The following is a 24,403-nucleotide window of genomic DNA, read 5'->3' as shown; positions in this document are numbered from 1 at the left end:
AAACTCCTGTCTCAGGCAAAGGCATAAGGAAACCACGTGCCCTCCCTGGAAAAAATGGAGAGACACTGCCACCTGCTGGAAACGTTTAATTTAGCATCTTGCTTTCTGAAGTAGCCTGCCAGCAGCATTTGGAAAACTAAAGTTTTTTTTTTCTGAGATTGGAGTCTCAGAGACTTACTTAAAACTCCTTTACACCTCTGGACACCTGCTTTGTAACTTTTAAGTCAGTAATACATAGTAGTCTGAAAGACAACATTCAGCACGAGTTTAATGGTGACAGGTATCAGTCACATTTAAAGTTCAAAACTCAACTCCCTGAAATTTGCGCTCAGACTTCAGGTACAAAAAAAGATGATTAAAAAAATCTCAATGACTTTTTTGGTTCCTGAGTGCATCATCAGAACAATACTTCCAGGAAACGCATTCTCTACGACCCTTCTCCTAAAGGTATATGATTTCATAGTCCCAGGCAGGGTGTATTAAGTTAAGGTTCATCATACCCTTTCCTTCTCTCTTTTTTTGACCAGAAGCCACGAACAGAGCCTGAAATCCTTCTTCCTTACAGACACAAGCCCTGTCTGTCTCTGTCCCGAGACACAGCTGACAAGCAAATAGCTAATACTGGACGCACCATATATTCAAGCGTGGGCTAAGGACTTAGACGACATAGTTGAGTGTGTGTCTCCCAGAAAACCCGTGAAGTAGACGGAATTGTTCACACACCTGAAACAGATGGACCAACAACCTCCAGCGAGGAATCGGTCCTGTCCCATCGGTGCGGGAGCTGCGTAACTGAAGCTAGAAATTACTAGAGCAATCGAACTGCTTAATAGCTGTTATCTGGGGGGGGAGGTAAGCACCTGATATTTGTGCTAGCCAATCAAGGGTAGAATCAGAAGCCTTCGAACATTATACTTGACACTTTAGAATCATCATGATAAAGGCCTTAAAGATCAGTCTTTAAACAACATTGGTCCTGGGGTCTGTGAGCAGGAAGAGGACAGAAATCTGTTCTAACTCACAACTCAGGGTTTTTACCTTTAAAATAACCTTTCTTTGTAATAAATGGGCCACACTTGAATCATTTAGTATTTGTTCTTTTTTTTTTAAAGATTAATTATGCATACAGAACTGGGGTACAGGCCAGAGGTGCAGGGGTAGTGAGAAGATTTACTGGAGACAGAGTAGGGAGAAGAACAGGCTGACTGACGAAGTACACTGCTGAGGGGAGCAGCGGGCGGGTCAGGAGAGATCTGTCGTGCCATGTGGGTCACCTTGCACTGAAGCGGCTGCAGCTAGCTTGCAGTGCTGCGTCCTAACCCCTTGTGCCACCAGGGAGGGCCCTCATTTAGTATTTGCTTTAACTCATTCTGACATGAAAACTCGAACTTTTCCTGTAGCATACTAAACTTTCCATTCAACATATTTGTTATTGTTTTCCATGTAAATGTCCTCATATTTGAATACTACAATGCAAGTAAATTCAGAATACACTAATATACTCCTAATGAAAGGTTTAGTTATTACTTGTGCCAAATAAAAAAAATTCAAATTTTTACTCTATCATCATCGTTTAGAAAAATATTTAAGTAAGGCCCTCCCTGATGGTGCAACAGGTTAAAGTGTAGCACTATGAAGCAAGCAGCAGCTGCTTCAGCTCAAGTTCAATCCCCAACCAGGGAGCTGACCCACATGGCGCAGCAGACCTCTCCTGACCCATCTACTTATCCCCTCAGCAGTGAATTTCAGTAGATCTGCCTCTTCTACTCCCCACTCTGATGCTGGTGAAGCCTCTCACTGCCCCTGCACCTCTAGCCTGTACCCCAGTTCTGTATGCATAAATAAATAAATCTTTAAAAAAAAAAAGAAAGAAATTTAAGCAAAAATATTTTTTTCAAAACAAAACAGTCAATTTATGAATGAACTTAAATCCTCAAAGTCAGTATATGAGTCATTTATTTGGAATTATACTTTTCCTTTGTAATAGTTGGTGTCCAGATTCTCAAGGCAAGCCAAATAAAGTCTAGTAAGTTCCCTACTGTGGCTGAGATGTGTACAGTTGTTGTGGAAACAAGTTAGAGATGAATACTAATGTGATGCTAGTAATGGAAACTTCAAACTACAGAGGAAAAGGCTTGGACCAGGCTTTCAAGTGTTGGACCAGGAGGATGACCATGGGTTAACAGTAGGTGACGTAGTTCCACGTCTGGGTGATAGGTGTCGCTATTCAACCGGAACAGCTCAGGTTTTGGCAAGTGTTTGTGAGCGGTTTTCATTTAAGAACTGTTCCCATCCCACATATTCTCTGTAGTTAATCGATTTCTTTCTTTCTTTTGACCTTCAATGACACCGTGATTTTAACACATAAAGAAATTCTCAACTTTTGCTTAAAGTTTCTAGAGATTCATCAGTACCATCCTGCTGTGCCTAAAGACTGTGGATGCAGGCAAAGGGGCTCATAGTAGCTAGATTTCCAGAAACAAGCTTCACTTTAATTACGTGCTTATAGGTCATGGCACACAGACTTTCAGTTCTGAGAAGCCACACATGAAATGTAAAAACTAGTTGGCAAGTCAAATGACTTAGCCTGACCACAGGAGTGTGTGGGTTAAACTTTTTGTTTGTGGTTTATCTGTATTTAAGAAAAACAAAGACAAAAATGTCATCAGGCCCCTGTCCTGATGGTGACCTTGGGTGTGTCAGGCTGTGGCATCCTGAGTGGTGTTGGCTCCTGACCCAGGTGGATGATGTGTGAGCTGTGGCCTCACCGCAACAGATGCCAGACTGGAGCACATTCATCTGACTCAGCAACTACGTGCCTTCAGGACTCAGGCTTCTCCCATGTATGAAGTATGCATATGCACACACACGTACATGTCACATAGGCACACCAAATGCACACAACACAACAAGATAAAGCGCAAGGGAGCAATGCCAACGACTAAGATTTCCTCAGTGGAATCTAATGTGAGGTAAAATCCCTCCTTGCACAAAGACCCAAGTCTATTTTGTTTCAAAGAATTAAAATCTGGCACAGTAGGGCCCCTTAACCTCTTTCACTCAATTTCTGATCATACAGTACGAGGAACAAATGTTACCTTAATAAAAAAGTTAATTCTGCAATTACTTATTGCTGGAAGGACAAAGGGAGGCTTAGTCTCAAAAGCCAAGCACTTAGTGTTTATTATGCTTCTAGCTATTCAAACCACACTTCCTCTCCAGGAGACAAACCGGCACGACCTTGAGGTTCTCAGTCCTGTCCCTGCATGTGGAAATGTTGGAATTTATCTCTGAGTGAGAGCACTGGGAAACTTAGGTCTCTTCCACCAGCCAGCAAGTCACTGGGTGGGGGACGGGAGGGTCATCTGATGGCACAGGATGAGTTTACCTGGCCACTAGTACCTGCCGATGATGCGGGTGTGGCTCGAGATCTGCTGGCCTCAGACTGCGAGACAGCAGGCTGCATTGGGGTGCAGGGGGGCTTTCTGATGCTCCTGTTTCTACAAGGCAGAATATCTCCTTTCTCAGGACAACAAAGCCTAACAATAAACAGATTAGTGAATAAGTATGCAAGGCTTGTGGTGGCAGTAGATTAGGGAGAACAGGGGAGAAACAAACAGTGCTGTTTGTCTTTCAGGATAAAATAATAATGAGAAAAGTAAATGATGGGTTTCTGAAAGTAATTATATTTACAGTGACACTATGGGCAAGCCTGGTAATTGCTTTGCAGCATTCTATTTTTGCTTCTATTTGGAAACCACTTCATTTGTTAGAAAATCATAATTGTATCTTCAATTGGCTTTTCTCTCTAGTCTATTGTTAGGATTTTGTGTACGCCGGAGTGCCTTTGTCCAATGAAGTAGGGCCAGGGAAGCTTCCTCAGTGACAGGCCTCCATTACAGGCTCTGACATGCTCATACCCAGCACTGGGTCTCCCCAGATACCTGCTCAGGACAAGGCCCATAGAACTGTGGCCCTTTTCACTTGCCAAAGGGAGAAGAGGCGCCACCACACTGTAAAACATGGCAAGGCCATGTTCAGACCTGAAGCTCAAGGTATGGCTTCTGCTTCTCGTGGTTCTACCCTTCATGGGAGAGCCAGGAAGTCCCTGTGATCAAGAGAAAAAGTGATCCCACTCCTATATTTCCTGATCCCCCCCCTTTTTTTTAAAGATTTATTTATTTATGCATACAGAACTGGGGTACAGGCCAGAGGTACAGGGGTGGTGAGAGGCTTCACCAGAGACAGTGGGGAGCAGAACAGGCAGATCGAGGAAGTACACTGCTGAGGGGAGCAGCGGGCGGGTCAGGAGAGGTCTGCCACGCCATGTGGATCGACTCCGGGGCTGGGGGTTGAACTTGCACTGAAGTGGCTGCAGCTAGCTTGTAGTGCTGCGTCCTAACCCATTGCGCCACCAGAGAGGGCCCCCGATCCCTTTTTAAGTCAAGTCACACACAAAATAAAGCGGAGGAGTTGCTTATGAGCAGTTACCTGGGTCTTTGTAGATACTGAGCACACCCTTGAAGTAATGAGGTAAAAATCTTTCCAGTAAAAGCAGCACATCTTCCAGCTCTTCAAGAATCCCCACAAGCAGGAAGTTTTCATTTACGTTCAATTTTGCCCTTTCAAGCGCCCACTCAGCAGGTTCCCTTGATGGACATAAAAATTATTTTCAAGTCAAAGACTCATTCTGAAAAGCAGCCTGACATGCTGAAAGTCTCTCCTATTTACCACCATTATGCCCTTTTGCATAAATCTAAATCCTTCTTACCTTGAGGAACAGCCCTAAGCTCCTGGTTTGGCCCCTGACCAGCTCTAATGTCAGGCTGGCCCCTGACATCATGCCACCTGACCTGACCTCTGTCCCTCTCACCTGTGTGTGGTGCTAGGGCCTTGACCTTAGTGAGCCTGCCTGAGCATTTGTTGAGAGATGAATACAGGTATGGACAGCAAAGGCCTCATAAACACTGGTCAAGGGGTTTGATGGCTGTTGAATTGGACGAACTGCTAAAGTCAGACATTTTGAAATGTGAACACTCACTGACAAAGCATTTCTGTAGAGATCAAAATAGGTGTCAAGTCAAGTCTGCTCATCATTGGACACTTTCGCAGAGTACAAAGTCAACTTTTTTTTTTTTTAGTTATAGAAGAAAAACAGCCTCATCTCACTGAAGGCAGATCTCCATGGCAACAACATCTATGTGAGTGGGAAAAGCCCCAAGTGGGAAAAAGCCTTCAATAGAAGCTGGACTCTGAGTGAGGGTGGCAAAATCAGCATTTGGGGGAGTCAAGAAAGTCAGGATTCCCTTTTGAAATATTGTAATAATAAACCTTCTACAACTCTAATATTTGTTGTCAGGGTGGACAAAGTGAGATTTTGAGAGTTCTGAAAATCATGGCGAGGGTAGCCTGTCAATGCATCACAAGCACCCCCAAGATTAGGAAACAGATCATTAAAAAAATACTCCAGGGAGTTAAAATCTCATTTCTTAAGTATCTTCAGTAAGAGAGACAGTGAGTTCTCTGGGGCCTAATATTTTCTATGTGAAGCACTGACCTTGAACCAGGAGGCATTTATTATGGGGGTGATAGTGGACAAGGTGGGGGTAGGTCCTGAACCTCAGATAGTTTCTGATGAAGCCAAAACCAGAATCTTTTAGTCCCAGAGTTCTGACTATAAGCAAACTCTAGTGTGATGGTAAAGTCCCCAAATAGCAGTGACAACGCCCACAATCAACCACCAAGTAACAATCCTAGGGTAGTCACAAAGTACAATAAATGAGCCGCATTTAGAAACAGCTGTCTTTGCTTCATTTTGACTCGCTAGTCTGTTTACTTTGGAGAAAACTATCACTTTTGGTAAGAGGGATTATTTTCCTCCAAGCAAAGACAATAGTCATTGTTGCTGCCATTCCTTCTGGAGACTCTATACTTGCCCAGTACAGTGAATTTAAAGCTAGCTAGACCAGAGTCAGCCGGGCAGTGGGCACACATGCCTGAATGCTGGATGACATAGGAAAAAAGCACCCCCTAATCTTGGGGGTGCTTGTGATGCATTGACAGGCTACCCTCGCCATGATTTTCAGAACTCTCAAAATCTCGCTTTGTCCACCCTGACAACAAATATTAGACATGTGGGCACTGCAATTGCACAGATTTAGGGGTGGTCCAAGACCGCTCCCAGACTTTGTTAATCACATGATTTATAGGCCATGCAACTCTTTAAAGAGTATCAGTAAGTAGTAGCTAAATTCCAGAAGGTCGACAGACATAGAATTCTCCCAAGGTCTTCTAGTTGTGTCTCTGCCATTGTTCTCCTCCCGCAGCACAAACCACGAGCCTTTAGTTGTTACCTGCATCTGGGATGCTGTCCACAAAAATATGGAATGATGTAAAATAATCTGGGGTTGGAGCACTCAGGATAGTTTTCAAGAATACACTCGTTGATATCCTAGGAGAGAGAACACAGGAGTGAGACGTTTTGTAGTCTTTGTGGTGGTTTTCCAATGATATACAGTATAACTAAAATTGATCAATTATGTGGGCAAACCTTGAAGAGATGTAGACAATTCGTAGATTTCATAAGAAACTTTTGACCTCACACTGTCCTGCTCAATGACCAGAGGCACACATGTTCTTAACAGCAGTTCTGTGCTTGGCCATGACCCCAGCAATTACCAGGCAACTGAGAGGTACACAATTGATACTTAATAAATATTTTAAAAATAAATTTAATGTGAATTCATTCTTAATTCATTCCAACTTAAGCAGAGATTCCTATATGGTCCACCCTATGGAAATGTGTTTCTGACTGTATATTCAAAAATCATTATAAGGTACCCATAATAGTTACCAAGAGGGTCTATAGATTTCGGGAGGACTGCAACATCACTTTTATTATTATTCATGTAGACAGTGATAGGATGCTTGTATATAGACTAGTATCTCATTTTCAAAGGCAACAGAGGTGATTTCCAAAGTTTCTAACTCTCCCTTTTTAAAATTTTTGTTGTAGAAGTAACATTGCATTACAACATTGTGTAAGTTTAAAGGTGCATCACAACAAACCACTATCAGTATATACAACATTAATTTCATCACTAAGATCGATTCTCTTCTATAAGGTTGGTTATAATCTTTCTGTTAGCATTATAGATGCTTACAGTGGTTTCATGAGCATGAACAGAAGGGCAAAAAATCAACTTAAATCAAACAAATTGCCTGTATATCCAGAAAAGATGTTCTAGTTTGTAAGCATTTTTCTAAGGATAAAAATAATCCAACTCAAAAACAAAGTAAGTAGCTATGAGATGTTTTCCCAGAGATAACAGGCAATGCAGTTAAAAGTTAAAAGTGACTGCAACTTAATGAACAGACCAAGATGGGGTGAATATATGCAATGGAATACAACTCAACAATCAAAAATGATGAACTCATGCCATCTGTAACAACATGGATGGAGCTGGAAGGGATAAAGCTAAGTCAGAAGGAAAAAGAGGAATTCTAGATGGTGTCACTTGCATGTGGAATGTAGAGAAACCCAACAAGGGTCAGATAAAGGCAAACTCAAAAACTATCCCTTGAAAGTTGACTATAGACTGAGACATTCAGCGGGGGAGGGGAAAGGAAGAGGCAAGCACACAATGGGGGTGCGGCACAATAGACCACAATCGTGGGCTGTGGGTGCTTTGGCAGTGAGAACGCTATCGTAACATCACCGCAAGGGGGGATCTGGTTTTTATAAACAACAATGTAAACCGATCTTAGCTCAATAAAAACAAAGTGAGTACAAATTGCAACATGGCCATGTGGTTGGTGGAGTTTATGAATCATATGATTAATTTTTTTTAAAGCCACTTTATTTATTTTTTAAAGATTTATTTATTTGTGCATACAGAACTGGGGTACAGGCCAGAGGCTCAGGCGCGGTGAGAGGCTTCACCAGAGACAGAGTGGGGAGCAGAACAGGCAGATAGAGGAAGCACACTGCTGAGGGGAGCAGCGGGCTGGTCAGGAGAGGTCTGCCACGTCATGTGGGTCACCTCTGGGGCAGCGATCAAACTCATGCTGAAGTGGCTTTAGCCTTTTAGCTGCGCTTTAACCCGCTGCGCCACCAGGGAGGGCCTGGTAAAATTTTTTGTTAATAATTAACCATCTGGGCTCTCCCTGGTGGCGCAGCGGGTTAAAGCACGGCACTAAGAAGCTTAAGCCACTTTTGCATGAGTTCGATTCCCGCCTGCCCCGGAGGTGACCACATGGCTCGGCAGACCTCTCCTGACCCGCCCACTGCTCCCCTCAGCAGTGTGCTTCGTAGATCTGCCTGTTCTGCTCCCCACTCTGTCTCTGGTGAAGCCTCTCACCGCGCCTGAGCCTCTGGCCTGTACCCCAGTTCTGTATGCACAAATAAATAAATATAAAAAAAAAAATTTTACTTCAAGCTACAAATCAGAAATATACAAACTTTAAAAAATAATAATCCTTTCTTTTCCTCCAAATACTTCTTTGGTTTATATACCCATTAAGTAAATCACAGAATTACAACAACAAAGTCATTAATCTGTGAATAAACAGATCACAGCAACAGACATTCCAGCTAAGCCCTGGAGTGTACTGTGGGAAGCAGTGGCACATAGCTCCCCCAGGGGAACATGCCAGAAGTAAATGGAATAGAGTATGTCAGTCCATCCACACAAGCAGCATGGTTAAGACATATAATGTTAGCCCCAAAACATTGTTCTAAGATGAACTGGACACAGAGAGATATGGACAAGGAGGACATCACTACAAGACTGACTGTAACATAAAGAACTTAAATGCTCCCGAGTGGTGGATTAATTCACAGAAATTAGGGCACGTTCCTCCCTGGGAAGGATTTACAGGTACTATCCTAAAGTGCCTTATAAATTCTCAAATGAAAAAAGTCTACAATAATATGAGAGTAGGGCAATATATAGATATACGTTTACATAAACAAATGTATCTGCAATGTATCTGGTCAAGCATTTATGGTGGCAGAAGGGAATGCACTCAACTGAATTGCGTTCATGTTTTGAAGTGTGAGATTTGTTACAATGAAGAGACATTTGTCATAAGGCATATAGCTTATTCTCATCATCAGAAAACTGTAAGGAGATTTACATGTAAAACAGACCAGAGCTTGTATGGGGGGCTGGTGGGTCCCGTCCTTTCTCACACTGAGCTGTCTTCTGCTGTTGGTGACCCCCCAGGGGCCTCAGTCCTGGGCTCTCGCCAGAGGGAGGGAGCCAGGAGCTGTGGAAGCAGCAGAGCTCAGGGAACGCAGAGATTGGGGGTAGAGTGTGCTGAAGTTGAGATTTCACTTCAAGAGGCAGAGTCAACTAAAGAGACTTCAGGAGTATCCAGAGGTCTGTCCCTTCCACCCAGTCCTCCAGCGATTTGCACTAATAGGAGGGGTAACAGACCTCACCTATGCCTCCCCCAGATACTCGATGGCAACTGAGTTTCCCAAGTTTACTTCGTTCACAGTTGCCTCTTATTATAAGCATGTATAGCTGCTTGTTGAGGTTGTAAGTCCATTAGAGCAAAGATAGTTTACTCTGCTGCCAGTGCCTAGCACCTTGCCTGGAAAAAGCAGGGGGCATACATATTTAATGGATGAATGAAAACATGGCAGAAGGAAAAAGGTCATGACACATTGCCTTGGTTCTATCCCCAGGGCAATGATCTGGAACTCAGGGAACATCAGCTGGTAGAGTGGGGAGCGAGGGGGGTGGTGGAGGAAGAGCATTTCTTAGTGGGGTCCAGAAATCACCTTCAAGGTCAATTTACAGGAAGATATAAATCCCTAGTTTAAGAAATGTTGTGAACAATTCTTTTTGTAGACATCCCCAAGAGAGTTTAAAGAGCGCCTTTTGAGCCCATTAGGTTCATGAATGGTGCTGGTTACAAGTCCCAAGGAGATGCCCCGGGGAATTTAAATAAAAGCAGACTCAGAGGACGGTCAGGGGGAAGCAGAGAAGGAGCTGTAGAGACCCACATCCTGCTGCCAAAGCGTAGCCACAGTGCAGAGCTCCAGTGTTTCCAGCAGCTCAGGGTCAAGGACCCTTGAGAAACTGCTTTGGCCACTGATGTGGTCTGTTCTTACTGGAAGCAAGACCTTCAGCCAGTGACCTTGCAGCATCCTGTGCTACAGACAATGTGTAGTGTCCACGCTGATGGTGTCCTGCAGCTTCCAGGGACATTCCGTTTCCCTGGTGTTAATGATTCTATCTTTCTGTTGTTTTAAGTTACCTTTATACTAAAGTTCTGTTGGTAGACCTATATTTTGAAATGACTATGTATTTTACTTTCTGTGCAATCCTTCTAAGATGAGATTGCTTTAAATCAAATCTTTAATATTTTAAGCTTTTCTCTAAGGTTGTCATCATGGGATGAGTTAGCCTAACCTACCTACTTGATAGCTCTCAATCGAGAATGTACTCCTGTGATTCCTGGATATTGGCAGATGTCTGTCACAGGGCAGATACCCAGCAACCCTCTCTCCTGCCCAAACCCAGACTTCTTTTGAGGTTGGGTCTAAACACACACCCCACTCTGTTGCAACTGTCACATCTTCAGAGAAAAAAATCTTGCCCAGGAGCAAGCATTCCAAATAAGTATGAAATTCCCTTTCATTGCAAAACTAGCAAACAATTAGACCACTTGCTGAAATTTACTCCAACAGTCATAACATTATTATATTATAAATTATATAATTTTAAAAGCATTATAATGTATGTAATCTAATAATATGTAATCTAAGTAATATTATACTTTATTAAATAAAATGAATTCATTTTATTTTTAACAGTCTACTTATATCCTCTAGGTTTTTATTTTTGTAGAACCATTTTCCAATTTGATCTTACTGCCGAATCATCTTTTATTGATTTGCTCCTGTGACATTTTCCAAGGAGGAATGATGAGAAGTAATGCTTTCTAAGTGTCCAGGGGCCATTGGCCTTAAGGGAGCCATTCCTGCCTGATGCCTCTCTCACCATCACTCTCCACCTTCACCCAATTTTCTGGCCCTTCAACTTGACCCCCAAATCGCTTCCTAAACCAAATTCTCCTACTCATTCCACACCACAATCTCTGTTCTGATCTTCTCCATCCAGTGCTTCTCCCTTCTATCTCTCCTCCCAGAAATCCTTCCCCCAAAGCTCCCTTTAACCCCCCAAATTGGCTGAAATATAAACCCATGTATCTCACCCACCTTGTCTAAATTTTTCAAAGGGTTGTCACTGATGATGCAGTGGAACTAACAGGACATTTAAAAATGCCAATTTCCCAGCCCTACTCACAGTGCTGAGCTGAGGGTAAGAATCTGCATTTTAGGGAAAACTGGGGATTTTGAGCTGGCCACTTTTTGGGAATGGGCCATTCGGTAACTCCATACATCCACTCATCTGTCTTCCTTCCTTGGAATTTCCAATATAACTACAACTCCATTTTTTAAAAAGTTACATTTAATGAATAAACTCAATGAATAGAAATGAAAAATTGTAACAATGGCTGCATTTGAGATCAAGCTATGGTTTTCACCCTTCTCTTTTCTGGTGTCAAACTAATTTAATGTATATGTGCCACTTGAAAAATTATTTTTAAAGTTCTTGTCAACGTAATACATGGCAAAGTAAGTGTTATAAAAGACATTACAACAAACAGCAGCCATCTAGAATTCTGCCCACTCTCTCTCAGTTGTGTTCCCCAGAGATAACAATACCATATACCTGGATTTCATGTCCTGGTACAGCTTGGTTTATTTCCTTGTTTTGCTGGAGTGCCTGCTCAAGTAACTTTTTACTCTGCTATTCTCCAGCTTACAGTGTAACTGATAAGGGAGGAATTTGTTGCCAATAACATTCTTAATAGGTTGTAGATGCTAGTGTGTGTATGTGTGTGTTAACATGTGCCGACTGTGTGTATGCTTTAACAATTTTCTTGTTATCTTATTCTGAAGGCTCAGTGTGAGCCTAGCATCGTCCTGAACACTTTGTAGGTCCTGTCATCTGGAGCCCTATGTCTTTCAAGCTTGAGATACTTTGTATATGTGTTTAATTTTATCCTCTTTGCTGTCTTTACTCCGCAATTCTAAATTTCTTTTGGATTTGGATCTCGAATGATCTTTTGTAACTCTTTTATCTTTTCTGACTGCTTGTCTTTTTGCCTTTTTTTTTTTAAAAGGAAATATCCTTTACTTTATTTTCCATGTCCTTCTACTGAATTTTTTATTATAACAATCACATTTTAGTATCTAAAAATTCTTTTCTGATACACACAGATATCCTTTTTATAGCACCCTTTTCTTTTTATGGATGCAATATTTCCTCAAATCTCTCCAAGGAAACAAATAGAGCCCTCTTTTAAATCTTTTTTTTTCTGAAATGTGTTTCCCTTAGGATTCTCATTTCTGCTTGCCTATCTTAGCCTCTCTCTTTCAAGACTTTCCCCCCTAAATATCTGTAAGTCTTTGCCTGTCACTTAACATACCATTGAAACTGATGGAGATCGGAGCTGACAATGGTAGCTTCATCAACAAGTTGTTTCACTATTTGGCTGAGGATGACATAATTGTCAGATTGGGAGGTGTTTTCTCTGGGATCAATCACATATTTTGGTAAAGGCCAGTTTTTTCTCTTGGAACAGAGCCACTGGACTCCCCCGGGGGGGATGGGTACAGAGCTGGTCTGAAATCCTAGTCAATTGCTTTTTTGTCAGCCTCTGCCTTATACTTGCCCTATATTGTGTCTGGCTTTTCTGCACAAGCCAATTAGTGTTCTGGCTGATTGGGTTCTTATTCAGCTGTACTTTCTCCTTCAAAGGCCGCCACCAGGCTCTGGATTTCTTTGGCTCCATATTATCAGCTTCCAACATTCTATTCCTTCTCCCAGGTATTTTTTCAAGTGTTTTGTCCATTGGTTTTCTTCATCGCAGTATGAGAGCCATCTTAAGATTCTCTTATCATTTTTTTTTTGATTCTCTTATCATTTTAATGGGATCCTGAGAGAGGAATTAAATGGTGTGGTCCATTTGCTTCTTAAACTGAAAACCACAAGCAAGGATTAATTTTCCCAACCTCCCAAATGCACACATCACCACTACTGTATAGATGAGACACTAAAATAAAATCAAAGCAAAAGGAAACTCAATAGCAGCATCTAAGAATTCAGAAATATAATTTCAAGTCCCTATTACTTTAAGATATTATGCTTTGATTCAAATGTTAATGCCACATTTTACATGTGAAAACATCTATAAATATTAAACATGCTTCACTTTTACTACGTCAATTCTGCCTTTATGGGAGATTTCTCTTTATTTCCCTCAAGCCTATGGCAAATTGACAGAAAAATCTCTCCCTAAGTAAGTCAACTCATCAAATGCACAGCACGGTACCTTAACCAGCAGGAACTTTATCACAGCAATAGTTTGTTATCGCTTACAGAATTCAGAAGGCAAATTTACACAGAATTTTGCAAGTAAGGACAACATGGGAACACCTAGACTCAAAAAACGACTCTTAGCTTTCACTGCACCTTAAAAAAGGAAAGGAAGACTGTAACAGAGCCTGAGAGAGCGCCTGGCTTTTTGGCCTCCTCTGCTCTTCACGCCTGGGTCAGACTGGCATCTCTCTCTGACCGGAGGGAGAAACCGTCCATCTGATACATGGATCACTTTCTGCACTGTTGAAGAAAGCACCTGCTGAAGAAAGCACCTGTTGAATGTATCACGTTAACTATTACGCTATGGTAGAACTCCAGAAATTATTTACCTATCCTCTCTTCAGGGACTTGAGGCTCCCACCATTCATTCAGAGAACACTGCAGAGCAATAATCAAAGGGGCTACTTAAAGAAGCCGCCTCCAGACAGAGACCACGCGGCCTTGAGCTATGGAACGTGGGGAGGTGCAGGGTCATGGCATTATTTATGGTGGAGGATCAGTGCCACAGAGGCTCCCTGTGAATCCACAGACCGTGGGCCCTGAGCAGTTGCTGCAGCTGCTCATGTGGATGTCACAGGACACACAGAGCATCCTCGAGGAAGTCCCTTTAGGTCTGTGGCAATCGTGGGTTCAGCCAGGAAGCTGAGCCGGGCGCAAGGTGGCAAGACTGCAGTCACTCTCGGGTGGGCTCGCTCCCCTGCCACTGTGCGTCTCTCTGTGCCTGTGTCCCTAGAAAGTGCACTCCTTCCCCCCACTCCCCCGGCCCCCTTTTGGGCCTGTCACCTCTTCACAGGCACCCAGACTTTTCTCTTGTACACAACCTCATCTGCCTCCTTCCCATCAAAAATGGCTGTTGGCTTGGCATCTAGAGGGGATGATCTCAGGAGTGAATGCACAGAGCTTGAAATAGGCCATCAAGCTTAATGTGCTTCCCTGAAATATTTGCATTTTTTAAAAAAGATTTATTTACTCATGCTTACAGAACTGAGGTACAGGCCAGAGGTGTGGGGGGTGAGAGGATTCACCAGAGACAGAGTGGGGAACTGGGGAGCAGGACAGGCAGATCCACTGAAACACACTGCTGAGGGGAGCAGCAGGTGGGTCAGGGGAGGTCTGCTGTGCCCTGTGGGTCAGCTCCCTGGTCAGAGAACCGAACTTGGCTTCAGAGACTGTCATAGCGCAGTGCTTTAACCTTTTGTGCTACCAGGGAGAGCCTGAAATATTTGCATTTTAATAGGGGACAGTTGTCCAGCCCAAAGAAATAAAATTTTAAGGGTGAGGAAAAGAAGAGAGCAGAGAAAAGTAGAGTAGACAGAAGAGGTGAGAACTAACATTTATTGACATTTACCACTTTATGTAACTAAGGACTTGGGAATGAGTGAGAGATAAGACTGGAGACTTTATTGATTAAATGAACAAATTTAAGGGACCGCAGTCAGTATGGTGAGAGGTGGGGCACTTGGTGAAAGCAGTGGGGACTGTGAATGCTGAGGAGGCACAAGCCACATTATGTAGGTGCATTATGTACTTTGCTCAGAAGGAGCCCCAGAAGCCACCTTGACCTTCCTATCAGATGCATCACCTGCTGTGTTAGGTCGTGAACTTGATGTGAGTGAAATGTCCTGCTATAAGCGTGAGCTGTGAATATTACCTTCTCTGGGATTCTGGGTCATGTATTGGGGCCTCCCAACACTTCACCCTCTCGCTAGTTTTCAGCTTCTGTTGGAATGATGATGTCTTAGTGTGGACACCAGGGCCCTGCATCCCACCCCCTCACACTGCTGCTTCCCTGGGCCTGAATCAGCAGCTGTTCTGACTGGACTTCCTCCTGGGTCATGATGACCTGTGGCCGACGAGTAAAGTGCATCTTGTAGAAAAAACAAAATGCCAGAAAATGTTTCTCCTAGAGGTCAGTCTTTGAGAGTTCCGTTCTTTCCCCCAACCTGTACCTTCAAGGAAAGAGGGGACCACCAAATCCTTGTTACCAGGGGAAGGATAGGTTTGTGCCGTGTACAATGCTAGGGAGCATTTATGTTCTAAATGTCAAAAAAATCATTTAAAACACACAGCACTTTTGTTCAGAAGAAATTTGACTTATGGCAATTTTGTCTACAGTCTCTGTCTGTCAAGCAATTCCAGCAAAGCATATCAATTCCTCGGTTATTTGAGTTTTCATTATCCATTGCGAATGAATAGAGGCCCTTTGAGCCTATAAAAAGCTGGGGCATCAACGTGGCCTTCAGGCAGGCTGCACACAGGTGGCAGGCCGGGCAGGCGGCCCGAATTCGGCTCTGCCGGCCTTCTCAGAGCCTCACCTGCCAGTGCAGGCCTGTTGCGAGGCTCCAGGGTCACAGGGCTGCCAAGTGTGTGGAATTTTGCCAGGTTGTGTGGTTATTTTATTAGGTGGATAAATGTCTGCAGATTCTAGTGTAAAAACACTGAGCCCAACCCAAGTTTGCACAAATATTTTCTAAAGTAAAAGTGGAATACATGATCCGTTACTTGTTTTCATAATTATAGTTTTTTTGGCTAACAATCATTTTCCTTCCGTGTGCATAGAATGTCTGGAACATTTGTACAAAGAATTTCTTTAAGCAGAGGTGAGCACCAGTGAGTGTGACTTAAGAAACCACTTGGTATCCTAATGTGATATTTTAAGAGTTCACCTTGACATAAGTTTTATGGAGTCATAAATTACGAGGAATAACTTTGGTGACGAGTGGAAGGAATTGTGAGGCAGAAGTAGAGGAAGAGGACAGTCACGTAATGCTATTGATTAGGAAGGAAGCACAAGAGACTCTTCAGCCAGGATTCCAATTTCAAATTTTCCTTTTTTTCAAAAAGATTTATTTATTTATGCACACAAGAACTGGGGTACAGGCTAGAGAGGGGGCATGGGAGGGCTCACCAGAGACAGAGTGGGGAGCAGAACAGGCAGATTGACTGAAATACACTACTGAGGGGAATGGTGGTCTAGTCAGGAGACGTCTGCTGCACCTTGTGGGTCAGCTCCCTGGCTGGGGATCGAACTTATGCTGCAGTGGCTGCAGACAGCTTCACAGTGCTGCTCTTTAACCTGTTGCACCACCAGGGAGGGCCCTCCAATTTGGAATTTTCTCATATGGTTCACATGGGTAATATTGCAATATGGTTTAATGTAATTTTATTTTAGAGATTATTATTTGGGATAGCTCAAAAGCAGCTGCTCATTGTGTTTACATATCTCAGGTTAAAATCTTCAACAAACCAATGCCAGGCTTCTTTACATATATTATGAATTAAGACATCTACTGTACACAAGTTATCATGTAAGCACTGAGGCCCCAAGGAATTGACAAGGAATTGTGTCTTCCTTTACTTATAGTTTGTACCGTGCAGTCTGACTAACATTGACATGGAAGATTTTCTTGGCAGTTGGTTCATTTGTATGTTGTAATGCTTTCTATTAAAGTTTTTGCCATGTATTCACACTTGTCTTATAATTTTTTAGTATTTAAATGGCAGGCTTTTCCCCACCCCATTATTTTAAGTAGATGCACCTCTCTGTTTTTAATTGGTTAATTTAATTATTTGTATCCTGTAATTCTCAATATATTTGGACTTATTTATTTCTGTGTCTTATTTTGCATTTTCTATTTGCTTTTCTCTTTCTTTGCTGCTTTTTTCTCTTCTCTTGGGTCTTCTGTTTAACAAAGTTTATAATAATAACCCTCTCTTTTAATTAGAATCTAAGATTTCATTTCTATTATTTTCATAATTATCCTTACATTTTTCAGCATCCTAAATTTTTCCATATATGATTCTTATAGCTTAAACAAAATAAACAATAGTGCAATTCAAAAGACAGTCACTACCTGGAGGCTTTGAGAAGGGAGGTAGAATTTTAAAAATTCACTCAAAAATGGTCAGAGAGATTAGATGGAAAAGTCACTTTAAAATTTTTACATTTAAATTTGACTAATTTTTTTTCTCATAACATTGGAAGTAATTGGTTTTCTATATTTCTCCAAAGATTTATTCATTTGTACATACAGAACTGGGGTACAGGCCAGAGGCTCAGGGGCAGCGAGAGTCTTCACCAGAGACAGAGTGGGGAGCAGAACAGGCAGATCGATGAAGTACATTGCTGAGGGGAGCAGTGGGCGGGTCAGGAGAGGTCTGCCGCGCCATGTGGTCACCTCCCGGGCAGGCGGGGATCGAACTCATGCCGAAGTGGCTTTAGCTTCTTACTGTTGTACTTTAACCCGCTGCGCCACCAGGGAGGGCCGCATTTTATCATTTTTAATTCTCCAATAAACCTGCTCACCCTGTCTCATCCATGTTGTCCAATTTTTAATTTTTTTAAAACACAAAAATTTTCGCTCTCATGTTTTAACTTATTTTAACAACATATTTCAATTGATAGCTGTTGTTTCTTTTGTCCTATGCCCTCCTTGCTCTTCTTCATAATTCATCTTTTAATAGTGCTTTTAGGGAGGTCAAAAAAATGGGAAACTCTTATTCCATAGATTGATTGCTTAGCTGGATATAAAGTTCTGGGTTAACAGTTATTTTCCTTCAACATTTGGGGGGATATTATTCTATGTATATATTACTGCTGAGGAGAAATCTGCTATCAGCCTCATTAAGGTAAATTAACTGAAAACAGATTAATTAATCAGTTACCTGCTTTTCTTCCTTTTCTTTAATAGCTTGCAGTTTCATGTTAAAATATTTTGTGCTGAAGTATTCATGCTAAAGTGAAACAATTATCTGTTTTTTTTTTTTTTTCAGTATCCAAGGTATATATTCAGTTTGAGGAATCACATCTCCATTTTTAGAGTACTCTATCCTCTAATTGCTTTGAAATATTGTTCCACTACCACTTCACCACTTTCCTCCTGTGCTGGCCCCTGAAATACCACTGGATAACTATCCAAACTGTACAGTTTCTGCTTCATAGCTCATAACTGCTCCATTGATCTATCAATCTGTCTTCCTGCATTGCATATTTTGGGTCAATCTCATAAGTAGTTTCAATTTCAGAATCTTCCCTTTAGCTCTATTCAGTTGATAGCTTCCTCTGTTCTTAAATTTTATTACGATGAATATATTTTCCATTTTAAGATTTATAAAATACTTTTTCTTAACATCTTCACATCAGTGTTTTGTTTGTAATTTTCTATTCCTTTGATGCAGGGCATTTATGCTTTTCTGTTTTCAGTATCCTAGGTATAATTATTTTAATGTCTTTCCCAGATTGTTTCTTAAAGTCATGTTCCAACAGAAGATATTTTTGCCTTCCCTTCTGGTTTTAGATGCTTGCTCCTATGATTAGAATGTTTGGTCTATATACTCTTGTCTACTGGGAGATTCATTTTCATTCTCACTTTCTTTCCCTCCTTCCTTCTCTCCCTATCTCTCTTTATTCTTTCTACCTCCCTTTCCTCCCTCCTTCCTCCTGGCGTGAATTTGTCTTTTGTGTTTACTCACTGCCTGGACTCCTGGGCACGCTATTAAGAACTAGGTCTTGTTTGTAGTTTTCATTCTATAGGAACAATGGAAATATACAGATTTGGTGGCCAAACTGCAATAATTTTGTTCAATTTCTACTTGTGAATCTGTGGTTTTGTTTTCCCACCTTCTAGATCTACACTCTTAAAAATTCAGAGTTCCAGCAACAGGTTGGCAGTTATTTCTGTTCAGTTTTCTTTCTTGGAGCCAGCAAAGTGTAGCTCCCCATTCCAAACCCAAAAGCACTGAGCCTGATTCTGGCTCAGTAAGCACCTCAGGAAGCACTTGTGTGCCCTGTACCATACAGCAGTCTATGCCATCACTCTGGCTTTGTTATAGGCATGGAGGTACTTTTATAGTTTTTTAACCTGGTAATTCCTGTGGATTTTCTTTCTCTCTTCTGCTTTTTAAAAAATTTTGTCTATCATTGCTTTGTGTCTGGGACCAAGGAAATTACTACGCCATCTTAAACAATGGCCCTATGTGGGCTATTCATGCATTTTTCCTCCAGGAAATTTTATCCAAAGGAATTGTGAGTGCAGAATTGTGAGTGACTGGAGTATATGAAGTGCAACTTACTATGTCAAAGAAAACTTGTGAAAACACCAAGTCTGAGCCTAAAAACAATTTCATTTATTGAAATGTGATAACTTCTGTTTCATGAATATGTCAGAAAGCAAAGAGCCAATGTAGAACTTAAGTCAGACACCAGAAATGTGATTGCTGAGACTGAGAATATTCACACAGATCTGGCAAGATAACACTATACTGAAGTAGTGACTTCACTATACTGGTATAGCTCTGACTCTTTTAATTGCTTTTGGTATATAGCCAAAAGTTCCAATGTTTGAAGTATGCCTTGGAAATAAACATGGCATAACCTTTGCACAACATAGCCCTTATTAGTAGTATATACATTTTAGAAGAAAAGTTTCATGTCTCCTCTTTGTATTATGGTGCCCACCCAGGGCCAGGCAGATGATCTCTTGTAGTTTCTTTGAAGCATCCTTTGAAGATTATGAAATATTAATTTCAATTGTTCTATCCCTAGCAAGTCACCATGGGAATCTGATAAATGTTTTCAGAAGATGGTCCTCTTATTCAATAAGCAACATGATAAAAAATTGACCAGCAGAATGAAATCCAGAATACTAATGCTAAAACATTTCAAACAAAAAGTACGTAAATAATATTGTAGGTGAAAATATGTCATTATTGACCCTTTTCCTCTCTTGATAGACATCTGCATGATTGAAATGCCTTGAAATAACTGACAAGCCACAACTTAATAGAAAAGGTACATTTCAGACGTGAACTCCACTTAGAGGAATCATGACTTCAGAATTTGTGATTCTATTCTCTAAGGCCCAGAAGGAGCCATGTGGCTGGACTTCTCCACTAGCAAATTTGCGGTGAGCTCTGAAAGTGCTGTGTTGGGGAACCAGCTTCTGAGCTGCCGGCTCTCTGCCCAGTACTTTCAGCCAGGCACATTGATGGAGGAGGCAACCTTTACATTTGGAAGCATACCATCCGTCCTTCTGATACGAGTAATGAGATGTTTATTTAACCCTTAAAACAAACAGGTCATGTTTATGGACCTGTTTTTTTTTTTTTAAACCTTCCACCCTCCAACCTTCTCATACCAAAGAATAGACAGGACCTCCTTCTCGGGGCTTTCTGAGGGAGCGGCAGTGTGATTTTATCTGAGCAGATTGCCAGGAGGACCCAAGGGGGACTATGATATTATCATACTAGATCTTAATAAAGCCAAAGAAATGCACTTTAACTTCTGACTCTGCTCTATTGTAACACCAGAAGAAACAAAAAATGCTGGTAAAATATGTCAGAAGGTTTTAACTTAAAAGTTAAAATATGGAATGGAGAGGAATGAGTATGCATCTCAAATCTGTTCATTTCACAAGGGGTAGCCAAATCCTAAAGCATGCTAGTAATTTCTGGAGGTAGTAATAAGCAGAAAATTCAGGCTCAAACTGATCTTCCCAACCAATACAAAGCTTTGCGAGTGTTAAGAATGGTAGGAATTCCTGGGAAACCAAGTTATCCTCTTGAAGAGTTTTATACCATACAAATTATTTATGATCCTTTTGGGCCACACAAGCTTCTTCTAAAGGGAACAGAGAAGGTCCTAGCCTCATGAAATTTAGATGATCTTTTTTGCCTTCGCAGCTGAAGAGGTTTAGAATCTCTTTGCTTTCTTTCGTATCCAATAGTTTTGGCTTAAGAGGCCAAAACAAACCACAAAAGTCACACTTTCAACTTTTGGTTCTCCACGGTATAAACAGCATGTTTGTAGATTTTTTTAGGCTCACAGCCTCTCTTTTCTGTGGTCCCAAGTCCCAACTCAGAAGGTCATAAAGGATTCACAAAAGGTTTAATAAGGAGATGAGATGGTGTAACTAAATAGAATTATTATTTTAGACAACTGAGAACTTTAGTTTCTCAAAATGCTGCTCTCTTAGGGAACTGAGACTGGTCTATGTGATGGACAGTCACTGTGTTATTTTTCTCTTTGATGAATTTTTGAAATCTTCTATAAAGTTCAGTAAAAAAGCCAATACAAATTCCGGACATACACTGTGAGGACAGTTAATGTCTGTAGCCTTCACTTTCTGCTTTCAATTACCCTAGGCCTCTTTATTTTTGTATTTTCTTCCTCCCTCCACTCTTTCATTTTTTCCTTCCTCTCTTTCTCTCTTCCTTCCTCTCACCAGAAAGCATTCTGATTTTTCAGAAGGTAGGAGGCCCCACAAATCCTCGGATTTTGATAATTTTCCATCTGCAGTTCATCTAGAAGTCTGTTTCTGATTGTTATTGGCCTTGGTCCTTGGGTTTGTCGGCTCCAAAATGAAACATAGCTACATAGAATTCTGGAGGTGGAAAAGCTACAGTACCAAACCCCTTTGGTATTTTCTGGTTACTAGGATTTTTCTCACAGATTTATGGACATTTTACAAAGCAATGCAAATCAAAGTTCTTATACTTTAAGGGCTTTGGTATAATAAATGTATTATCGTTTCTCTCTCATATTGATGTTCTATCCTTATTTAAAATTAATTATCTGCCCATGGAGCAGATTAAGAATATAAATAATAAAAAATTCAATCACAACAATAATGTCTATATATATGTACACACACACAGAGTATTTTTTGTAATGAAGAGCTATTAAAACTGTTCCAGAGAGTATTTCCTCTACTCTATCAAACTGAGAATGAAAGGAAAAGAAAAGCAAATATTTTATGAACTCAATTAAAAATATATGAGAGTAGTATCAATAATGAAGAGGCCAATCCTATAGACTAATACTATAAATATAGCTACCAGACACTCATAAGAAAGCATGTGTAGGAGAAAAAGCAAAGTCTTGTGAAATATTGATACAACTTGTCTCTGTCTCTCTCCCAAACCCCCTCCCCGCTGGCATCAATGATGGGAGCTGTCATAACTTAGAGGAGAAGACCCAATTCTTTATTAAGACAGATACATATTTGCACTAGCCAAGCTGTAAGAATTAATAAATGTAAGAAGAGGAACAGAAGTGATTCAGTACTTCCCTAACTGGACTCCTAGTAGATGCTGGTCACTGTGTTACATGCGCCATTTGCTACTCCCCCTCCCCCCAGGAATTCATGTTCGAGAGCTGCAAACACCAACGCCCGCAAGTGCAATCACTAGCAGACATGGGGGTGTGAGAACCTGTGCCTCTGTCTGCACCGAGGGGAGGAGCTTGGAGCAAACTGGGGAACCACATTCCCTGGCCCCAGCAGCCAGCACTGCTCACCTCAAGCCCTTCCCTGTCCCCTGGAAATTTGTGCCAGGGCTGCCCAATCTCCTGATGTTTCAAGCGATGTCAGCCATTTTGAGTTTTGTGTGAAATCTCTTAGTCCTTAAATGGCAATGCCAAAAGAAAATAAAAATGTGACTGAAACAGAACATATCAACATGCCCACAGGTCAGATATGCTCCACAGGTGACCAGCTTTGGTTTCACTGTTTTTAGCGACAGCCATTTCAGCACAAGTTCCTACAATTTCTCTACAATGCAGAAAACTAATGTTGGGAGAGAAAGAATAAGTGAACTTGGTCATGAGACTAGACCAGGTAACAGCTCGCTCTTGGTTTGGGGAGAAAATGCTGTGCTTGTCATTAAATGACAAACATGGTCACAGAATGCAAGAGCGTGGTGACTGGTCACCGCTGTAAGGACAAATATGCACTAAGAAGTACAGAGAAAGCCAAGCAAAAGGAAAGAGAGTCTTGGCATGGAGAGGAAGGAGCGTTGTAGGGAGAAAGGCCCCTTCACAAGAAAACTTAACCGGGACAACAGAGACCAAGAGCAATTCTTGAGGAATGAAAGGGTGAATGTCTACCTGGTGTATTATTTGTGGCAAATTCAAAATTACAGGTTAGTTTTCTACTCTTGGGATATTTTCAAACCACCAATTTCCCTCTCCCCCTTAACAAAGAATGAGAACTCATTCAAGGTTAGCTTGAGAAAAATGTAGTCAGAGGAGATCACAAAGCTGACACAGGTTTATTAATTTCAAGAGTAAACGGGAGGTGGTTTGGGGATTATCAGCTGTTTCCAATTATCAGCATTAACAGTCTCTTCTATGAAAGTGGGTAAACAAGTTGCTTTTCAATTATTCACAAGGAGAGTGGAACATTTCACTTTGGGATAATGGCTGCTTTCACCAGTTAGGTAACCACATGACTGTAAATTCTTTGCGTCTCAAATTTTAGCACTAAGGGCCAGAGAGTTTCTTAAAGTATAATAAAGATGCTGACTTGAGCTAAGAAATAGAAAAACAAGTGAGTTTTGCTGCAAGACAATTTTTTTTTTCCCCAAAAAGATTTACCAACATTTTAGCAAGTCACAGAGGGGAATTCTCACTAGCCTGAAACCATCAGGCAGACAGTGCCCAATAGCTTCCTACCAGCCTGGGGCTGTTCTCCTGCAGAAAGAGTCTATATTTAGAAGGTGACATGTGATGCTAAGTCTTGAGAGAAGGCTGAGGAGAAACTCACTTTTTAAAATTTCACTTCTTGCCCTGGACTTGTTAACTCTAGAAATTTATCTTATTGGCAGACAGAATTTAGGGGTTTATGGTGTTAACTGCCCTGATAACAAGCACATTAAAAAACAAGTGTTGGGCTCCCCCTGGTGGTGCAACGGGTTAAAGCACAGCAATGCTAAGATGGCTGCAGCAGCTTCGGTGTCAGTTCAATACCCGGCCTTGGAGGTGACCCACGTGGCATGACAGACCTCTCCTGTCTCGCCTACTGCTCCCCTCAGCAGTGTACTTCCTCGATCTACCTGTTCTGCTCCCCACTCTGACTATGGTGGATCCTCTCACCATCCCTGCACTCTGGCCTGTGTCCCAGTTCTGTATGCATAAATAAATAAATCTTAAAAAAAAAAAAAAA

At 41.5% G+C, this 24,403-nt stretch overlaps 1 protein-coding gene across 1 annotated transcript in view; it reads right to left on the bottom strand.

Annotated features, from left to right (window-relative positions):
• Positions 1 to 24,403, bottom strand: part of UST (uronyl-2-sulfotransferase) — a 172,934-nt gene that overhangs the window by 44,888 nt on the left and 103,643 nt on the right. Inside the window, exons 6-7 of the mRNA XM_012735049.1 lie at positions 6,354 to 6,451; positions 4,492 to 4,649 (exon numbers count right to left, since the gene is read on the bottom strand). Coding sequence (XP_012590503.1) covers positions 4,492 to 4,649; positions 6,354 to 6,451 — 256 coding nt within the window. The remainder of the gene's footprint in view (positions 1 to 4,491; positions 4,650 to 6,353; positions 6,452 to 24,403) is intronic.

This window comes from Condylura cristata, unplaced genomic scaffold (assembly GCF_000260355.1).
Source record: "Condylura cristata isolate star-nosed mole 26May11 unplaced genomic scaffold, ConCri1.0 scaffold00001, whole genome shotgun sequence".
In the NCBI taxonomy this organism is placed as follows: Eukaryota; Metazoa; Chordata; class Mammalia; order Eulipotyphla; family Talpidae; genus Condylura; species Condylura cristata.
The sequence above is the reverse complement of the archived record's forward strand: the minus strand, read 5'-3'. Positions and strand labels throughout refer to the sequence as shown.